This window comes from Onychomys torridus, chromosome 21 (genome assembly GCF_903995425.1).
Source record: "Onychomys torridus chromosome 21, mOncTor1.1, whole genome shotgun sequence".
In the NCBI taxonomy this organism is placed as follows: Eukaryota; Metazoa; Chordata; class Mammalia; order Rodentia; family Cricetidae; genus Onychomys; species Onychomys torridus.
Window position 1 is genome coordinate 46,394,565 of NC_050463.1, and position 20,173 is coordinate 46,414,737.

The following is a 20,173-nucleotide window of genomic DNA, read 5'->3' on the forward strand; positions in this document are numbered from 1 at the left end:
CGGACAAACCGGGCAGACGAGGAAGCGAGATCGGCCGGGGCGAGGGGGAACGGAAAGGAAGCTTTGCACCGCGGCGTAGCTCAGCTCGCCGGAGGGAGGGAGGGGCGGGGCCGCAGGCCAGGGTGGGCGGGGCGAGGCGGGGGGGGGGGGGGCGGATGGACACGCGCGCGCACGCGCGCGCGCGGCCGGCCGCGGGCGGAGGGGCTTGTGGGTAGCGGCGGCGCGCGGCCGAGCAGGGCCGCGGGGCGGACCGTGTGTGAGTGTGTGAGGGGGAGCGGGCTTGTGGGCGCGCGAGGCGGCCGGCGGCGACATGCGGGCGGCCGGGCGGCGGCCCTAGCGGCCCGAGCCCCGAGGGCGGGGCGGCGCGGCGCGGGCGCCCCTTCCCCGCTCCCGCCCGCCGGGTCCTGGCGAGCTCGCGACGGGCCGGGCGGCGCGCGTGCGGCTGAGGGGCGGGGACGCCGTGTGCCTCTCGCTGCTCCCGGCCCGGGCCGGGCGGCTCCTCAGAGACAGCAGCGGCGCGCGGCGGGCCCGGGCGGAGGTTTCCGCGGGCGGCGCTAGGCCCGGCGAAGCGGCATGAGCCGGCCCCCGCCGACGGGGAAAATGCCCGGCGCCCCTGAGGCCGCGCCGGGGGACGGGGCGGCCGCGAGCCGCCAGAGGAAGCTGGAGGCGCTCATCCGAGACCCTCGCTCGCCCATCAACGTGGAGAGCTTGCTGGTAGGTGCCGGCTAAGGAGGGAGCTCCCCGCCCTGCCTGGTCCCCCCCCTCTCTTGGCCCTCCCGCCCAGCTTCCGGCTGCTCGGGGGGCTGGAGAGTCAGGTTCCGGAGTGGAGACCCCACCTGGGATTCCTCCGGTCCCCCTCCCACGGGAGCGGGTGTCATCCCGGCCGCCCCCTTTCTTGGAGCGCGCAGGGAGGAAACACCCCTGGGCTCCTTCCCGCCTACCCAGTCGGTTTGGGGCGGAAAGGTGGAGGATTGGCTGTGCTTCCTACCCCAGACTAGCCCATTTGAAAGTGTCACGCAGCGTGGGAGCTTGGGTGAAGTCGAGGGAGAAAGAAACCCGATGCTCTCTCCCTGTTGGGAGCTGCCACCTGGGGTACATGACAAAGAGCTGCCCGCCCTCGGTCCTCTTCGTCAGGAATCTGGGGAGGCACAGCTCAAGTTTGCTGTTTTTCAGTTGCTCTTGGACATTCCATAGTAGCTATTTAGTGCATTTGAATTTATGTAAATTAAATTTCCGGAGATTGTTGCTCCGAAGCCAAGAAACGAGTCTGAATTGTAGAATAGAATAAATCTCTCCCCTTCATCTTGTCTTTGCCATAGCATTCAAAATCCAAATTAACAGTCTTGGGAAGGCTGCTAGGTTGATTAAGACTGGAGCTTGATGAAGAAAAGAACAAGTTTTACAATAAACGCCTCATAGAACGCTGGCATATTTCTGGTCTTGGGGGAAGCAATTATGTTTGGCAAACACATTTGGTTAGTGTGCAGCTAGAGATGCATTTATGGGGAAAAAAAGTGGTGTGGACATGTATCCTGAGGAGGAGAAGTCGAAGAAGATACTCTGGCTATTAGCGCTGGAGGGCTAGATTTAGGGTGGGTGATCTGGCATTCGGTGCCAAAAAGCGTGCCAGTTCTGGGCCCTACTCAGAGAAGCCTATTGACTCTGTGATGAGAAAAACTGTCTCCTCCCTTTCCACTGACTAACTTTTCTTCTGAGGCCGTTGGTTGTCCTTTGAGGTTTCTGGAATCACTTGCAGTGACTCAGTCCTGTTTGGCCACAGTGCAGGAACCGACTAGAGAGTGGATATCTTTCTATCAGATATGTAGAGTGTCGAGATTTTGGCTCTAGGGGGTATTTTATTTTGCTTGGTAGTGGGTTCGTGTGTACTTGTGGGACAGTTTTGGAATTCTTTAGTTCAGGGTAGGATTAGTTGCATGGAGGTCATAGCCTTTCCGTAGATAAAGCAAAGCTCCTCGGGCGTCACTGACAGCGTTTTCACTTTGGTATTTTGCTAGCAAAACTTTGATCCTAGGCCAGAAAGTTGGATTAAAAATAGTAACTGTAAATCTCAAGGATTCACCAGGTTCATCCTCAATCCCACATAGAAATGTTTTACATTTCACATTCGTTTCTTGTGACGTTACTCATTATTAGAGTTATTCTGAACTTGGAACTAAGCTGTTTAGACCTGTTGACATGACCATTTTGTTTTTATTAAAATATTTCCTAAATTGTTGCACGTGGTCAGGACCAGTTTAGTTCCCTTCTTGAGTGTTTAATACAGTCAAGGCCACATTTGTTAAGGTGACATATCACTGTCATGAGGGTTGACACCAGGTGCTGATGTGACAACAAGCTTACTGCTGCTTTTAGTTGGTTACATGTCATTGAGAATCAGTACAGGTATGACTCCGGAGTGCAGCAAATGTTACTAACCTTGGGAGTGAGGGTCCTGGTGCCTCTGTTGTACACTGAAAACTTAAAGTTACAGTAATTGTATCTGTTACATATATTTTGTCATGAAATACCAGAATGAGTTATGTGCTGCCTAGTTTTATGTCAGCTTGGCACAAGCTAGAGTCATCTGAAAGGAGGGAGCCTCAACTGAGAAAAATGTCACCATAAGATCTAGCTGTAAGGCGTTTTCTTAGTTAGTGATTGATGGGGAGGGCCCAGCCCATAGTAGGTGGGGCCATCCCTGGGCTGGTGGTCCTGGGTTCTATAAGAAAGCAGGCTGAGCAAGCCATGGGGGGCAAGCCAGTAAGCAGCACCCCTCCATGGCCTCTGCATCAGCTCCTGCCCTGTGTGAGTTCCTGTCTTGACTTCCTTTGATGATGAACAGTGTTTGGAAGTGTAAGCCAAATAAACCCTTCCCTCCCCAACTTGCTGTCATCATGGTGTTTCATCACAGCAATGGTAACTCTGACTAAGACAAAGTAACGTTTTAATTGTGATGGTAGCATACATAAAATTTGCTATTTAAACCATGTGTAAGTACACAGTTGGGTGATGTCAAGTACATTCACATTGGACCAACCATCACTTCATTCATCCTCAACCTTTCCATCTCTCCATAGTGTAACTCTGTAAATTAGTCTTTAAGCCAATATTGTAGAATTTTTTTAAATGCTCATGACATAATAGCTGTTATCGCTTTGAAGATTTGAAATAGTACTATGAGCTTTATTTCATAATTAATCATTGCTTTTCTTTTGGTTTTATTCTAGAAAATATATCTTTTTAAAATTTTATTTATTTATTTTTTTTGTCTTTTGAGACAGGCTTCCGTTGTGTAACTTTGGTGTACTGGAACTTGCTCAGTAGAGCAGGCTCGTTTTGAACTCACAGAGATAGGCTTGACTCTGCCTCCCATGTGCTGGGGTTAAAGGCAAGCACCACCACTGCCCAGCCTAGAAAAAATATTTTTAATAGTCTGATACAAACACAGTATGGAATTTGGTTACTATATTCAGAACCTTATAAAGTACTATTGAAAGCTTTATATTGCTAAAAATGGCAAGAGATGATAAAGTATACTAGAATTTTCTGTAAATTGTTTTCAGTAGGCTAGGCAGACCATCCATAGGAAAAGGAGTTGCACAGGGTAGCATGTAAAATATTAGCCTAGTGCCTGGTACATGATGTGTTCACACTCATTTCATGTCTCCTTTGTGCATTTATGTTTGATGTTTTCTTTGAGGCAGGAAATGATCTTTTTTTTTTTTAACAGATATTTTTTGTTACTCGGTTTTAGATGCCTGCCATTATCATTTTGAGTTTGACATCATGAGTACTATCACTGCTGTGCATCTATAGGGCTGGATTCCAGGACACTATCAGGATACAGACTAAATTATCTTGTTTCTTTTAGAGGCTAGTTGCTTTATTTTGCTCTAAAATCAGCAGCTCTTTTGAAGTTGCAGATTGTGAGCTGCTTGGTGTTATATAAAAATAGTTTTTAGAGAGATTTGCTTCTGTAATTTAAAAAAAAAATTATTTTGTGTGTGATTAAGGGTGTGTGCCCTGCCATGGCACCCATGTGGAGGTCAGAGGACAACTTGATGGAGTCAGTTCTCACCTCCTATCATGTGGGTTCTAGGGACCAAACTCAGGTCATGGGATTGTCAGGCTGGATGGGAAGTACCTTTATTCATGGAGCCTCTTTTGAAGGTCAGTGTTGAAATATTTTTAAGGAAGGACCTTAGGTGATAACTCTTGTAGTGTTTGAAACCTTTGGGAAAATACGTGTGCTGTGCTGTCGGGAATCCTCACATTGCTTGCCTGATGTGTTTTAATTAACTAACAAATGTACTGGAGAAAGGTCTTAAGGTTTGTGCTTTGGGATTTTATTTTGTTCTTTCAGAGAGTATGAAGTCATAGTAACCTGTAGTACCTAGGTTTTTGTGAATGGGTAAAGTTGATCAGATATTTATTTACAATTTCAATGGGTTGAAAAACCAAATACCCATTAAAACTGTTTAACTTTACATTTTACTTATTGATTGTGTTTTTGGGTGGGGTGTTGTGTGTCATGCACAGGTGTGGAGGTCAGAGGACAGTTTGTAGGTTCAGTTCTCTCCTTCACCTCGGGGATTCCAGTAATCAAACGGAAGCTGTCAGGCTTGGCAGCAAGTGCCTGGAACTGCTGAGCCATCTGGCTGGCCCCCAAACACCTAATTAGAACTGGTACCTGCAATGATATGAAAATATTACTGTACCGAAATTTTATTTCTGGTAGTTCTGAGTATTGACCTCAAGGCCATACACATCTAGGTGAGTGTCTGCCTCTGGACTGTGGTCCCAGCTCCATGAAAATACTTATCACAGTGCTTAGGATCATTCCATTTAGTGCTGGCCCTTCACCCAATAAAATACAATTACATGTGTTCACCCCTCCCTACAAGTAATAACTGAAACTATTTTAAAGATGTGATTAAAAATTAAATAGAATAAAAGATGAAAAATTATTTTGTACATGTTCATTTATGAAGTAGAGGTGGACATTTAGAATATACAGATTAATTTAAAACTTACATTTTTGCTGTTTTTAACATTTATTTATTTTTTGGTGAGTAGTGTGTGGAGAGCTGAGGGAAACTCTTAAGGAGTTGATTCTCTCCTACTGTTTGAGTCTTGAGATCTAACTCAGGTTTTTTAGACTAGGCAGTGTGCTTTTTCCACTCTCCCTAAAACCTGCAAACCATAGAAAAAATGAATTGGCTTTTAGTGGTATGTGAAATTTACTGTGTAGACCAAGTTGAACCTCTTTTTAATCCTTTAACTATAATTTTGGTACATAAACAGCTCTGAAAATAAATTCTTACTAAAATTTATTTATTTAATGGCAGCTTCTGAAATGATCCTTTTTTTTTTTTTTTTTTTTTTTTTTTTAGAGTATTTGCAGTCTGTGCACTGCTCTTTTTGTAAATCATAATGGATTTCACTGGAGAAATATTAGTACCTTGGTTTCAGGATGCTGTCATATCCCCAAGAAGGTTCTAGGGAATTTACAGCATGTGTACTGTATTACCATTTAAAGTTAAAAAAAAAAAATTGTAGTTTGAAGAATCTTGGCCCCAGAGTAAGGCTGGTAGTGTACACAAACTAAGGAAACGTAACTACGTACATGTGTGCCCTTGAATAGTTCCAAAGAATAGTGCAAATCTGGATGAGATGGTGCATGCTTGAAATCCCAGCCTTCTGGTGGCTGAGGGCAGGAGGATTGTAGTGAGTTTGAGGCCAGCCTGGGTTATAGAACAAGTGCTAGGTCAGCTAGGTATACATGTTACGACCCTGCCACAAGCAAATACAAAAGAACAATCATTGGTAAAGCCTGAATATTTTATTTTTGCTGAATGTTACTTTCCCTATTGAATTTGTCAATATTAAAAGATATAGCATGAAAATGTGAATTTTGAAGCATCTTACATCATAGTCACTTCCAGCAGTGTTGTTGGAGGATTCAGCCCTTGTGTTTTCTTTTCCACAGTTCTTGAGCTTGATTGTTCCATGTTCCACCTTTTAGATTACTACTTTATGGGTATCTCTAAATAATACTGCTTAGTTTTGCTTGTCTTCTAAACTTATGTTACCATTTCTATATTTTCATTTTTGCTTTATGGTGAGTGTTGGGGGTTGAAGCTAGGACATCACACATGCTGGGCAAGGTGTCTACACTGAGCTATCCTCAGCCTGTATGTTCTCATACTGACTCTGGTTTTCAGTTGTGTGATTCTGAGAGCTGTCTCACCTGTTGTTTAATTCATTTTCATTTGCCATAATAAGTTAAAGTGTAGCTCCACTCTGTTGATGGATTTTTTCCATTGGCACTGCAGATCACTCCCAAATAACCACACAGACATTTAATATTAATTATACATGCACAGCCAATAGCTTAGTCTTGTTACTAACCAGATCTTACAACTTAAATTAATCCATATTTTTGTCTGTGTTCTACCACGTAGCCGGTACCTTATCTCACGACAGCATGTACATCTCTTCCTTCCTCTGCCTCTTGTTCTAGACTCTGGAGACTCTGCCCTTCTTCCCAGCATCCACCTAGTCTGGCTCTCCTGCCTAATCTCTTCCTGCCCACTATAGGCCGGTCAGCTCTTTTATTAACCAGTGAGAGTAATACATATTTACAGTGTACAAAGATTGTTCCATAGCACCACCCTATTTGAAGGATATTTAGATAGTTTTATATGTTTTGCTGTTATGGGTTCCTGGAACTCATTCGAAGAGTTTCCACAAACTTGTATTGGGAATGGAGTTGTAAACATTGACAATGGACAGCCGTGTACCACTTTACCGAATCTTCTCAATTCCTTCTTTACCAAATCTTCTCAATTATCTCTTTACCCATTTACCACTACAGCTCTTGGTTTTGGTCCACTTTAAGTTAGAGGCTTAATGTAGGACCTTATATTTCAGCATGTATTTTATTAGGTCAGAATTCAGCTGGTGCGTGATTGTAACCCAGCACCAGAGGATGAAGCAGGAGGACTGTTATGAGTTCAAGGCTGACAACAGCTACATGGTGAGAAGGGCCAGCCTGAGCTACCTACAAAACCAAAATAAGGAGGAAAAAGAAGATTAAATTTGGACAAAGTGAAGTGCACAACTCTTAAATATACATAGATGATTTTGAAAAAAAAAATGTACTGTGATTCAAATCTTTAAAAATACACAGCATTATATCCAACCCATGTACCTTTTCAACCAACTTCACATTCTATCCCCTCCCTCTGTTTGTGTGATATTTTTTGTTTTTGAACTAAACGTTACTTTTATCTTTTCTAATACTTGATACAAATGAGCTTGTATAGTACATGCTTTCCTGGCTTTGTCTGGCTTCTTTACCTTAGCAGATGTTTTGAGATTAATGCATGGTATTTTGTGTACTAGCACAATATCTGTTTATTGCAGATTAAAATTTGTTGTATATATAAATCACACTCATTCAGCTGTTTTTTGTTAACTAACAGGGGTGTTAGTTTTATTGAGAAAGAGTCTAGCTCATTAGCCTAGGCAGGGCTCAAATTTGTGATTCACCTGCCTCGGCTACCTGAATGCTAGGGTTACAGGTGTGGTCTACCACATCTACTTCTGGTTTGTTTTTTAATAAATATTATAAATTTATATATATTACATAAACATAATGTAAATTTACATTTGTAAGATTTATATAATATTAAAGTTTATTAATATAATAGTCAGTAATACAAACATTAAAACACAGATTTTAAATTTAATAATATGTGATATAAATATAAATTTATAATATATTCTAAAAGAATTTAATAAACATTATAAGCTGGGGCATGGTGGTGCACACCTTTAATCCCAGCACTCGAGAGGTACAGGTTGGCAGAGCTCTATGACTTTGAGGCCAGCCTGGTCTAAACATTGAGTTCCAGGCCAACCACAGCTACATAGCAAGATCCTGCCTTTAAAAAAATATATATATATTGTGAGGCTGGGTGGTAGTGGCACACACCTTTAATCCCAGCACTTGGGGGGCAGAGACAGGTGGATCTCTGTGAGTTCAAGGCCAGCCTGGTCTACAGAGTGAGTTACAGGACAGCCAGGACTGTTACACAGAGAAACCTGTCTTGAAAAACCAAAATAAATAAATAAGTAAGTAAACAAACAAATAAAATTGTGATGAGTTTCTAAGCCTTTGTAAGGCTTATTTTTTATTTCTCTTGTGTTGATGTTGAGGTAGAATTGCTGTGTCACAGGGTATATATATATTTGCTATTTAGGAAATGGCCAGATCTTTTTTAAATGGTTACATTATTGAGGGAGGGAGGGAGGGAGGGAGGGAGGGAAGGAGAGAGAGAGAGAGAGAGAGAGAGAGAGAGAGAGAGAGAGAGAGAGAGAATGAGATTCATCTGCCCTTTTGAAAAGTTGGGTTGTCATCATACATGTTTTTATGTGCTAGACATAGAAATGATTTTGTGTATAAAGAGAATGCTGTGAAATTTGTTTTGTGAATGTTTTTTTTCTCAGTCTGTGGTATGTATGTTTTTAACCAGTTCAAAAGGGTTTCTGCTTTTTCTGTCCAGGTAATTGTTACCTAGCCTTATGGCATGGAAATACTCTTTGGCTTTCATTCTAGAAGTTGTATGATTTAACATTTATACATAGGTCTACGGTACATTTCACCATGCTTAGTGTGTGGTGCACGTTAGGAATCAAAGTTGAGTTTCTTTTCCTTCACAGAACTACCTCAGACTACTCAGCATTTTTTTTTTTTTTTTTGAGAAAAGTTTTTCCTTTTTTGCTGAGTTGCTTTAGCATCTTTGCTAAAAATCAGTTTACTAATAGACTTTTGTGTTTTCTTAATAATCATCTTCAAGTCCTTAGTCATGGTTATGTTGTCTAACTAAGCTTTGTTTAAAACCCATTTCTTTTTAGTTTTTCTCTAGAAATGGCTGGTAAGACAGGATGCATCTTGTACTTAAAATTATTCTGTACTGGCTGTTTGTGATGAGATTTATTGGGGAAGAGAACATTGATAGCCTAGGATGACATGTCACGGAACATCCAGAAAGTTGATGGGGGTGCCTCAGTTGATCCTAGCTGCCAAGCCTGGTGACCTTGAGTTTGATCACTGGAACCCACATGGTAGGCTAAAAGGAATTGACTCCCACAAATTGTCTTCTGATCTCTACGTGTGCACTGTGGCACATACACAATAAGTGTAAAAAAACAAAACCCACAATCCACAAAAGGACACTTACCATTAGTGAGCTTGTTTATTATATGCAGCTTACTATGCAAGTTAGAATCGAGTCATGGTGGCTGCCGTTCTTTATCCTTTGCCCTTGCTGGAGCCACTCTCCTTACCTCTGTGCTTTCCAGCTTCTTCAAGATATGATTACATTTGTAGATGTTCTTGGGCAGGTCTTCAGTTGCCTTGTTATAAATGACCTTCATTTACCTTTTTGGAAAATGTTCTGTTCTCCCCATTCTCATATTCTCTTTTTCTTTCTCTGGGATGTTAGGATTGCTTTTTTGTTCCTTGGTGTTAACTCTTGAATATTTCTAAGTTCAAGGGGACTTTATGGCTTGTTTTCCAGGTACCAGAGTGCTTTACAATTGATCATTTTATATTTAATACCCTAGTTTACTTTATTCTGCAAAAGATTTTTGGGCAATTTTAGCTATGATATAAGTGATAGAAAATTTAAGGGATTATAAATTGGGAATTAGTTTCTAATACTTCATTATTGAGGTTAGTTACCTTCTTTTGATAGAAACAAGCCAACTTAATGCTTGGGTCATTTTGCTGAGGAATTCTTACAGTATTAAAGTTGTTGGATTTTTTTTTTTGTTTGTTTTTTTTAATACTTCCTGGCCTTCGTGGTTATTTATTGTTGTTGTTGAACACAAGAGCTCACCATGTAGTCTAGAACTCCCTTTCTAGCCCAGGCTGTCCCTGAACTCAAGAACCTCCTGCCTCAGCCTCTTGAGTGCTTGGGGCTATGGGCTTAGGGGACAACACTTTGCTAGTGAGTTTATTTTTAATCTAATGCATAGAATGTAAACAATTAGGGTATATAGATGTTTTTGTCTTCCTGTTATGTTCTTTAGCTAATTGTTGAATTAAACAGTAATTCATTTTTAAGTAATAGAAGTGATATCTTTAGAGGTGTATTCCCTCTAGTAAACATTTTGATATGTTCCTGTCATTTGGCTCTGGTCTGTCCACAAGAAGGAAGGTAGGTAAACATCTGTATGCTGAGAGGATCCAGGTTTGGTCAGGTGGAACTGTTGGTCTTGTAGGAAAAGTCAATTGTCATGTAGGCATTTTCTAGGTTGTACTGAAACTGTGTCTAGAGAAATAAAAACTAATCCTATTCTGTGTTCTGCGTGAAGTAAAGACAGCATGTGGTCTGAACAGCCTTTAATAATTTGTCATCTGTTCCCCTGCACTAGCTTCTAGTTAATCACATCTAGTTCCCTGTGGAGTCAGGTGATTCCTGGGTTAAGTCAGCCTTCTTGTTCAAGAACAGGTGAAATGCTGGTGGTGTCTTTCAGGTTAACCCTTTAAAGAGCATATTGGCTGTTAGTAATACAGTGATATTTGCTTATTAGCAAAATTTGGGGAAAAAAAGTCTCAAAGGGCATGAGAGATTTTGAACAAGAAACCAGATGTCTCCCAGCACTTGGGAGGTAGAGATAGACAGATCTCTGTAGCTAGGGCTACACAGAGAGAACTTATCTTGAAAAAAATAGGGGGAAAAATTCAGATGTCCTTACAATAAAAACTTTAAGACAGAAATCTGTTTACTATTATTTTAGAACAACTTTTATTACATGTTACATTTATTTGTGTGTATGTGTCTGTAGATGCCATTAGAAAGTCAGAGGACAATTTTTGGGAGTCTCTCCTCCTCCTAAGGGATTCAACTCAGGGTATCAGACATGGCAGCAGTACTTTCACCTACTGAGCCATTTTGCCAACTCCATGATTACTAACATTTTTTTATTTGGCTTTTAACTAATGTTTATATTTCTTTTTCTAATAAATGTACATGTGTATGCCATATTTACAGTAGTACAGAAATGAATTTTGAGTTAGAGTTATTATATATCTACTGGTGGTGTGCAGTTAGAGAAAGGGAGTAATATATAGTACTGTATTTGCTATAAATCCTTCCTAATAATTGGTTGGATATATAAATATAATTTGCAGGTATAGACAGTGTGCATGCTTCTATCTCTTATTGTTCTTAGACTAGGTCTTAAACCAAATCCTGGCTGATTGTTTACTAGCTTTTTATTTTCATCAAGCTGTTTTGTTTTGTTTGGGACAGGATCTCTATTATGTAACTCTGGCTGTCCTGGCACTTGCTTTGTAGACCAGGCTGGCCTTGAACTCAACCCACCTGCCTGTGCCTCCTGAGTGCTGGGAATAAAAGAGTGTGTTACTACACCTGGCTCATCAGCTTCATTGAGGTATACTTTATATCCTATAAATTAATACATTTTAAGTTTGTAATTTAATTAAACTGTTACCACCTCATGTTCTCATTACCCCTAAAATTGTATTGTGTAGGTTCTCAGTCACTCCTGACTCCAGTTCCATCTCCAGATCTGCTTCTATAAGTTTATCTTTTTTTGTAAATTCTACATAAATAGTATCATATAGTCTATTAGTTACTTTTCTGTCGCTGTGATAAAACACTACGGCCAAGGCAACTTGTAGAAGAACGTTTATTTTGGCTTACAATCCCAGGGAATAAGAGCCATCATGGAGAAGTGGTGTATCAGTAAGCAGCAGGCATGGAAGCAGGAAGGTGAGAGAGCTCATCTCCCCAACCACAAGCAGGTAGTAACAACAAACTGGAAGTGAGGGAGGCTTTTTACTCTCAAAGCCTACTCCAGTAACATACTTCCTCCAGCAAGGCTGCACCTCCTAAAGGTTTACAGTTTCCCAAACAGCACTACCACCTGGGGTTGTTCAAATATCCACACTTGTGAGGGACACTTCTCTTTTAAACTACCACGCACATATGCTGTCATTGCATCTGGCTTCTTTCCCCAGCATAATGTTTTGAGATTCATTTGTATTGTAGCATGTGTTAGTATTTTTGTTCTTTATTATTGCTGAATGCTATTTTATGAACTATATATTACATTTTGCTTATGGATTTATAATATGTGAGGACATGTTTTTATTTCTCTTGGATAGATTCCAAAGAGTGAGATTGTGGAGTCATGTGGTAGCTTATGCTTAATTTTGAGAAACTGCCAATATTTTCTAGAATGGCTATGCAATTTCACATTCTTTCCATCAGTAAATGATAGTACTTGCATTGCACTTTACTAGTAACAAGTGAATTTCAGTTGTATTCTTTCTTTAAAAAGAAAAAAGTTTCTTCCTCTGTTGCCTATGAACTCCTGGGCTCAAGCTATCCTCTGGCCTCAGCCCGTGGTTCAGCCAGGACAACAGGCATGCTCTACCATGTCTCGCTTGCTTTTTCTTCTGAATTTTACTAGCGTGCTGTGAATGTGGTCTAGTTTGAATCAGTATATTTAATCAATATATTTAAGTTGTTTTTATGGAAGGAGAGGCTAATCAAATAATGAAGAAAGTTGTTTTTTTTTTTCAGAGCTGAGGACCGAACCCAGGGCCTTGCACTTGCTAGGCAAGCGCTCTACCACTGAACTAAATCCCCAACCCCTTTGTTTTGTTTTTTAATCAACTTTGTTATAGGCCCTTTTACTTCTGAGCAATGAGTAAGTCTTGTTGAACTGTGTACATTCAAGTACTCAAAAGGTAGACTCAGCTTGTTGGGCTCTTTCCCATTCTCTTCTCTCTCTCTTTTGAGACAGGGTTTCATGTTTAGCCCAGGCTGGTCCCAAATTGTCTTTCCTCCTGCCTCAGCCTCCCCAGGAGGATTACAGGCCCGTACCAACATAGTTTATTTAGTTATTTTTAAACAACACATGTTGAGGACTTGGGCTAAGCATGACCTTCCCACTCATTTGATTCTGTTTCAGGTTCACTTTTTAATGTTATTTTAACTGTGTTGGGAATAAGACGATACACATTCTGTCATCTTGACCCCAGGTAGAGTGCCATACCTTTGTTGTCTATGTAAAGATTAAAACACTTCTTCTTCTGTTACTTTAGTAACTAGTCTCCTGTGGAATGGCACCTGCCAGGACATAACTGTTCATTGTCTTTGTCTTTATCATTGAAGACTGTGCAAATTAGCCTACAGATTACACAGCTTTTCTTGTTTGCAGGTGGCATTGTATGCTGATTTGTGGGGTTATGGTATCTGCACATTTTGGGGTCTTTTCAGGATAGAGGGTTTTTCCTCAGATACTGCCTTATTTGAGGATTCTCTGTCTGCATAGGACATTAGTATTTTGCACTAGTATTAAGCATTTCTTATCTAGAAGCCACACATATTTATTGAAATTCCAGTTTACCCATTTAGCTTTAACTTAGATGATTGTAATTGTTTCAGGTTTTCATTAAATATAACCCTTGGCTTTATTAAGAATCAGAGGGAAGTTTTAGCAAAGAATTCTTTATTTAGATTTTTTTCATGTTAAATTTATGTTAAAGATAAATTAAAATTATTTTTGGTTGTTTTTTTTTTTTTCTTTGAGACGACTACTACTCAGATATCCTCTGCCTCCCAAGTGCTATATTTAAAGGACTGTGCTATTACACTACCTTGGTTTGTGTGTGTGCGCGTGTGGGAGGTATAATATCTTAAATATGTAAAATACAGTAGCACATGTGGTGATATAGTTTGTCCCCAATATATTGTGCACCCTAATAAAGCTTATCTGAAGATCAGAGGAAAAAGCCAGCCACCATATTAATCATAGAAGTCAGGCAATGGTAGCACATGCCTTTAATCCTATCATTCAGGAGGTAGAGATCCATCTAGATTTCTGTGAGTTCAAGGCCACACCCGGAACAGAGTCAGGCATGGTGACACATGCCTTTAATCCTATCACTAACTATAGAGATCTGGAGGTCTGGACAGACAGACAGGAAGTGATATAGCTGGACGGAGAGAGGAAGTGAGATGCAGAACAGAAAGGTATATAGGCGTGGATATACAAGAAGTAGCTTTCTTTGGCTGAGGATTTCCAAGTGATAAGAACATGGCTGGTTTCTTTCTGCTTTTCTTTTCTTTTCTTTTCTTTTTGGTTTTTCGAGACAGGGTTTTCCTGTGTAGCTTTGCACCTTTTCCTGGAGCTCACTTGGTACCCGGGCTGGCCTTGAACTCACAGAGATCTGCCTGGCTCTGCCTTCCCCCAAGCGCTGGGATTAAAGGCGTGCGCCACCACCTCCTGGCTTTTATTTATTTATTTATTTGGTTAAACATTCATTCATTCATTCATTCATTCATTCATTCATTCATTGTGTATACAGTATTCTGCCTGCATGTGTCCTGCAGGCCAGAAGAGGGCACCAGATCACTTACAGATGGCTGTGAGCCACCATGTGGTTGCTGGGAATTGAACTCAGGACCTCTGGAAGAACAGTCAGTGCTCTTAACCACTGAGCCATCTCTCCAGCCCTTTCTGCTTTTCTGATCTCTCAGTTTTTACCCCGATATTTGGCTCTGGGTTTTTTTGTTTGTTTGTTTGTTTGTTTTTTAATTCATAAGACCATTTAGCAATTCGTCTTATAAGCATAGTTGTCTTGAACTAATTCTTTCAAAAGCTACTGAAAATGAATTTTGGCATGTTGAAATTCTTACAGGAGCTCTTTAGGTATTAATTGAGGGGTGCTCCTGTAGGAGTCGTTCTATGGAGACCCGCCTGTCAGGTCTCCTCAAGTAGGTGCGCTGAGGGAGCCAGGGCTGGGCATTGAAGGAGCATTTCTGGAACAGTGGTGCAAGAAGTCTTCAGGAAGAAGATGAGAAGCACTGTGGATATAGTTTTTCTTGTACTAAGTGAAAACCAGACCCAGATGCTCATGATCTTTTCAGAAAACAGAACTGTGTGTAGAAAAGGCTGACATAGCTAAGGGTGCCAGGACCGTCACCTTTTCTCTTTTAGGACTCCATACAAGTTGGATTAGTCAAGGCCAGCCAGCTTCTCTGCCTTCTCTCTCTGTCTCCTTCTCTCCCTTAATTTGCTACACTCCTAAAGGGAGAATACATGTAAAAAGAAAAAGAAATATATTGTGATAAAGTGTACATGAAAAAAAGTTAATGTTACACCTTACCCTAGGTTAAAAATAGCGTGTATAAAACCTTACTTGTAATAAGTTAGAAACTTATATTAGTGTGTGTGTGTGTGTGTGTGTGCCCGTGTGGGTGAATACATGCCACAGTGCATTTATAGAAGTCAGAGAACAACTTTTGGGAGTTGGCTGTCTTCTTTCCACTGTATGAGCCCCAGGGATGGAACTCAGGTCTCAGGTTGGTGGCCAGTGCCTTCACTGGGTAAGCCATCTCACTGGCCTCAAATGTATAATTTGGCTTTGTGATAGAGAATGACCTTGAAGTTCTTTTTTTTTTTTTTAAGCTGTTTATATTTTTTCCTTTTGAGACAAAATTTCATGTATCTCAGGCTGGCCTAAACTTGCAGTGTAGCAAAGGGTGACCTGAACGTTTGTTCTTCTCACCTCTACCTTCCTCAGGCCTTGGGATTATAGACCTGTGCCACGTGCCCCATATATGCAGTGCTAGAGATTGAAGCCAGGGCTTTGGGTTTGTGAAGACAGTATTCTACTAACTGGACCACAGCCTCAGCCCAAAACAGGTTTTATTTTGACATTTCACATTTAATGAATAGGAAAGTGAAAAATAGTGATAGTCACAGTTATGGAGTCAGCTTAATTCATGAGAAAAAACTTAACTAGAAAATTAAAGTTGAATGTGTGTTCCTTCAGATTATAGCTCCTGATGCAGGGTGTTCTGTGTCTATCCTGTGATCATGCCTGTGTTTAAAAAGCAGAAGCATTCAAACATTCTTTTGTGGTGGCAGAGGCAGGCAGATCTCTGAATTGAGGCCAGCCTGGTCTACAGAGCATGTTCCAGGAGAGCCAGGACTGCACAAAGAAAACCTGTCTCAACAAACAAACAAACAAAAAGAAAACAAAAATAAAGTGTAAATACAATCCTTATTTTTAAAACAATTTTGAAATTTTACATACAAAGCAGCTTTCAAGTTATTGGTTATGACAAGCAATACTGAGAGTACTGTTTAGAATTTTAAATGTGTGTCTGAAATTATGTTCTCAGCTAGGCATGGTGGTTCATGTCTTTAATCCCAGTACTTGGGAGGCAGAGGCAAGCGGCTCTCTATGAGTTAGAGGCTATCTCCATCTACAAAGCAAGTTCTAGGCCTGCCAGAGCTGTACAGAGAAACCCTGTCCCAAAAACCAAAACCCAAAATAAATAAGTAAATTTATTTTCTCCATAGAAAATTAGAGAAAATAAACAATTCATCAGTAGCTGATCTGAAACCCGTGTTTTCTATTCTTTCAAGTACTTTTTGTGTGTGTGTAGTTTTTTGAGACAAAGATTCTCTGTAACAAGCTGGCCTCGAACTCCCAAAGATCTGCCTGCCTCTGCTTCCCAAGTGCTGGGATTAAAAGCATGCACCACCACCACCTAGCTCTTTGAAGTGCTTTTAATATCAGGTTTTTTGCTGGGTGACTCTATAGTTTTTGGTTATTAAGGAATATGTGTATATTGTCTTGTAGAAATTTGAAAAATTATAGAAATTTGTAAAATTGTGTTTATTGATTTTTTTTTCAAATGTTTATGAGTGTTTCGTGTGCAAGTATGTCTGTGTATCATATGTGCCCCTGCTGCCCTTGGAGTTCAATAGAGGATATTGCATCCCCTGGAACAAGAGTTACAGGTGGCTCTGACCTGCTGTTTAGGTTCTGGACATCAAACCTGGGTCCCATGGAAGAATAGTCAGTACTCTTAATAGTTGAGCCATCTCCAGCCTGTGTTTATTGATTTTTGAGACAATAATTATATAACTTGTAGAATTGCAGCATGATTTTTTCTTTCATATTTGAGTTAGCATGGTGAATAGAACTGCAAACACTCCTGGCCAGTGTGTAATTAGTATTTATGAAATGCTGAGGTGGCATAGTAAAAGAATCTGTAGAGTCCTAATGGTCGGTGCAGAGGAGGCAGCTGACTGGGTAGAGTGTTTGTCTAGCATGCTCTGGGCTTAAACCCCCACACCACATAAAATCAGCAGAGGGTGGTAAACCTCAGCAGAGGTAGGAAGATGAGAAGTTCAAAGTTATTCTTGGCTCTGTAGCAAGTTTGAGGTCAGATTGTACTGTATGAGATGCTGTCTCAAAAGACAAAACAAGTAATAAAGCCTTAAATATTTAACTATTTATTTTTATAGCCTGGTCTATAGAGTTTTAGGTTAGCTAGGACTACATAGTAAGACCTGTCTCAAAAATAAATCAATAAAATAAAATAGAATAAAGAAAAATATGATTTTGGAAAAAAATAAAAGACTGTAAAGCCATGAAGTTTGGAGACTTCTGGAAAACAAGTTGTTTTCCATATTTAAGACATTTCCATAGTAGGAAAGCAGATTATAAAAATAAAGCCAAATTTAGAGCTAAGAAAAACCAGCTCAAAATTGATTTATGATAGTCTTTTTTTCTGAGAAAAGTTATAGAATATTATAATTTTAAGAAATTACCCCTTTTTTGAGTGGGGGGTGGAGGGAGGAGGAGTTGGAAGTTTTGTCTCTCAAGATGCTAAGATGCTGTGAGTATGCCAGCCTCTTGGCACAGTGTTCTAATGTTCTTAGGAACAGACTTATTCAGTTTGATTCAGCAAAACCTCAAAAGCAAAATAAATAACATTTAAAAAAATTACAAAAGTAATACATGCCTGTCTTAACTAGGGTTTCTATTGCTGTGAAGAGACACCACCATGACCATGGCAATTCTTATAAAGGAAAACATTTAATTGAGGTGGAGGCTTACAGTTTCAGAGGTTATGACTATTGTCATCATGGTGGGAGCATGATGGCATGGAGGCAGACATAGTACTGGTTACATCTTGATCAGAAGGCAACAGAAGTGGCCTGTAACACTGGGCAGTATCTTGAGCATATATTAGACCTCAAAACCCACCTCTGTAGTTAAGAGTTTTCCTGCCTGGCCCAGTCAGGACAAATCTCTCTTACCCGCCAGTCCCACAGTCGCTCAGACCCAACCAAGAAAGCACACAGGAACTTATATTGCTTATAAACTGTATGGCTGTGGCAGGTTGCTTGTTAGCTACTTCTTCTATCTTAAATTAACCCATTTCTGTTAGTCTGTACTTTGCCACATGGCTTGGAGCTTACCAGTGTCTTTACATGTTGCTTTTCATGGCGGCAGCTGGCGGTGTCTCTCTCCAACCTTCTACTTCCCAGAATTCTCTACTCTCTTGTCCCGCCTATACTTCCTGCCTGGCCACTGGCCAATCAGAACTTTATTTACACAGAGCGATATCCACAGCACACCTCCACAGTGACACACTTTCTCCAACAAGACCACACCTATTCCTCAGGGCCCCACCTTCTAATAGTGCCACTACCTTTGGGATTATGGGGGTCAATTACATTCAAACTCCCTCAGTGTGTATTTTAAAAATTATAAGAGATGTAATATATAAGCCCCCAGCCTTTTCTCTGTGGCCTGTGTTAATGAGGCAACAACCTGTGATGCCAGCCCATTCTTCTTGCTGTTTGCATTTAATAGCATAAGGCATTATTTTCCTTTTGATCTCATGCATATAGAATGATGATTGCTTTTCCAGATAGTCTCAGCATGTAGTTTTTTAAAGAGCGTTTATTAACTTGGTGTGTGTGTGTGCGCGCGCGCGCGTGCTTGAAGGTTCACATGAGTTACAGCATGTGTTTGAAGTCCACAGAACAACTTGTGAGAGTCAATTTTTCTTTCCACCCTCTGGGTTGAACTAAGGTTGTCAGGCTTTGTGTGGCACAAGGACTTTTACTTTCTGAGCCATCCCACCAGCCTCAGAACAGTCTCTTAAATCTCCATTTATTGTGTAAATTTATTAATATTTGAAACACTATAATTTACACAGTTAAAGTCTGGGGCCCTCTGGATAGGAAGGAAGTGTGGGAATTGACTCTGAACTTGTTGGCTTCTGTTTTTTTCTGACTTTATTTTATATGTGTAGATGTTTTGCTTTTATGTATTCTGAATCTTGTGCCTGCCTGGTGCCCATGAAGGCCAGAAGAAAGCATTGGGTCCTCTGGTACTGGAGTTACAGGTGGTTGTGAGCCACTTTGTGGGTTCTGGGAATCTAATCCTGATCCTCTGGAAGAGCAACCATTGAGCCATCTCTCCATCCCCGCCAGCACATATTCATTAGCCAACGGAATTCATCTAAATTTAATTTGGCTCTTGCCAGAGAGGACTGAATTTTTTTTTTTTTTCCTTTTCTTTTCACACTAGAAACAGACAGACCCTTTCCTAATTGCAATTGTTCCAGGCACTGGCTGATTGCTGAGATGCCTGGTGTCTTCTCTTCCAGAGAGCTCTTGGGACTTGTTGTCTGAATCACCAGCCTCATTTCCTAGCTGCCTATTTCTGTCGGACAGCAGGACACTTCTGTGGTCAGGCTTTTCCCTTGCTGTTCTTCCTTCTACAACAAAGTCTTTTCTCCTTTTCTCTGGGGTTGACATACTTGCTTGCATCTTTAGATTCTTTCCTAAATACTACCTTTCCCATTGCCGTGAGCACCTCTGTTTCTCTTAGGGAGAGCCCTCTTGCAGAACTTGCAGCTTCTCCCAGTGTGTGTATAGGGTCCTTCTTTCCATGTTTCATTGCAGTAGCCATGATACCTTTCTCTTAGAATTCCTGCTTGGTCTCATGTACCTGGGTCCTACATCTGGTACCTCTCCTTGTGTTTATCACTTGTTGGTGACCTTCTTGTCTGTATTTTATTTGTTGAAGGTTTAGGCATCTGGCCCCATTTAGGCACAGGCTTTTCCACAAGAGTTTGTCACTGCTCTTTAGTGTTTATGTGGATAGAGTACTTAGTTTTGTCTCCTAATTCTATCACCCCTCACTGAATCCCATGAACTTTCTGGATCTCACCATTACCTGAGATCCACTTTGCTCTTTAGATCATGCTCCTGGTCCTGCTCTCAGCTGCTTCCTTCACTGACGTAC

General features: G+C 40.9%; 1 protein-coding gene across 2 annotated transcripts in view; it reads left to right on the forward strand.

Annotated features, from left to right (window-relative positions):
- The first annotated feature begins 348 nt into the window (after positions 1-348).
- The window catches only part of Rock2 (Rho associated coiled-coil containing protein kinase 2), a 98,534-nt gene continuing 78,709 nt past the window's right edge, over positions 349-20,173 (forward strand). For both annotated transcript variants that reach the window (XM_036170550.1, XM_036170552.1), the window contains exon 1: positions 349-714. In XM_036170550.1, coding sequence (XP_036026443.1) covers positions 574-714 — 141 coding nt within the window. In that variant the 5' untranslated portion in view covers positions 349-573. The remainder of the gene's footprint in view (positions 715-20,173) is intronic.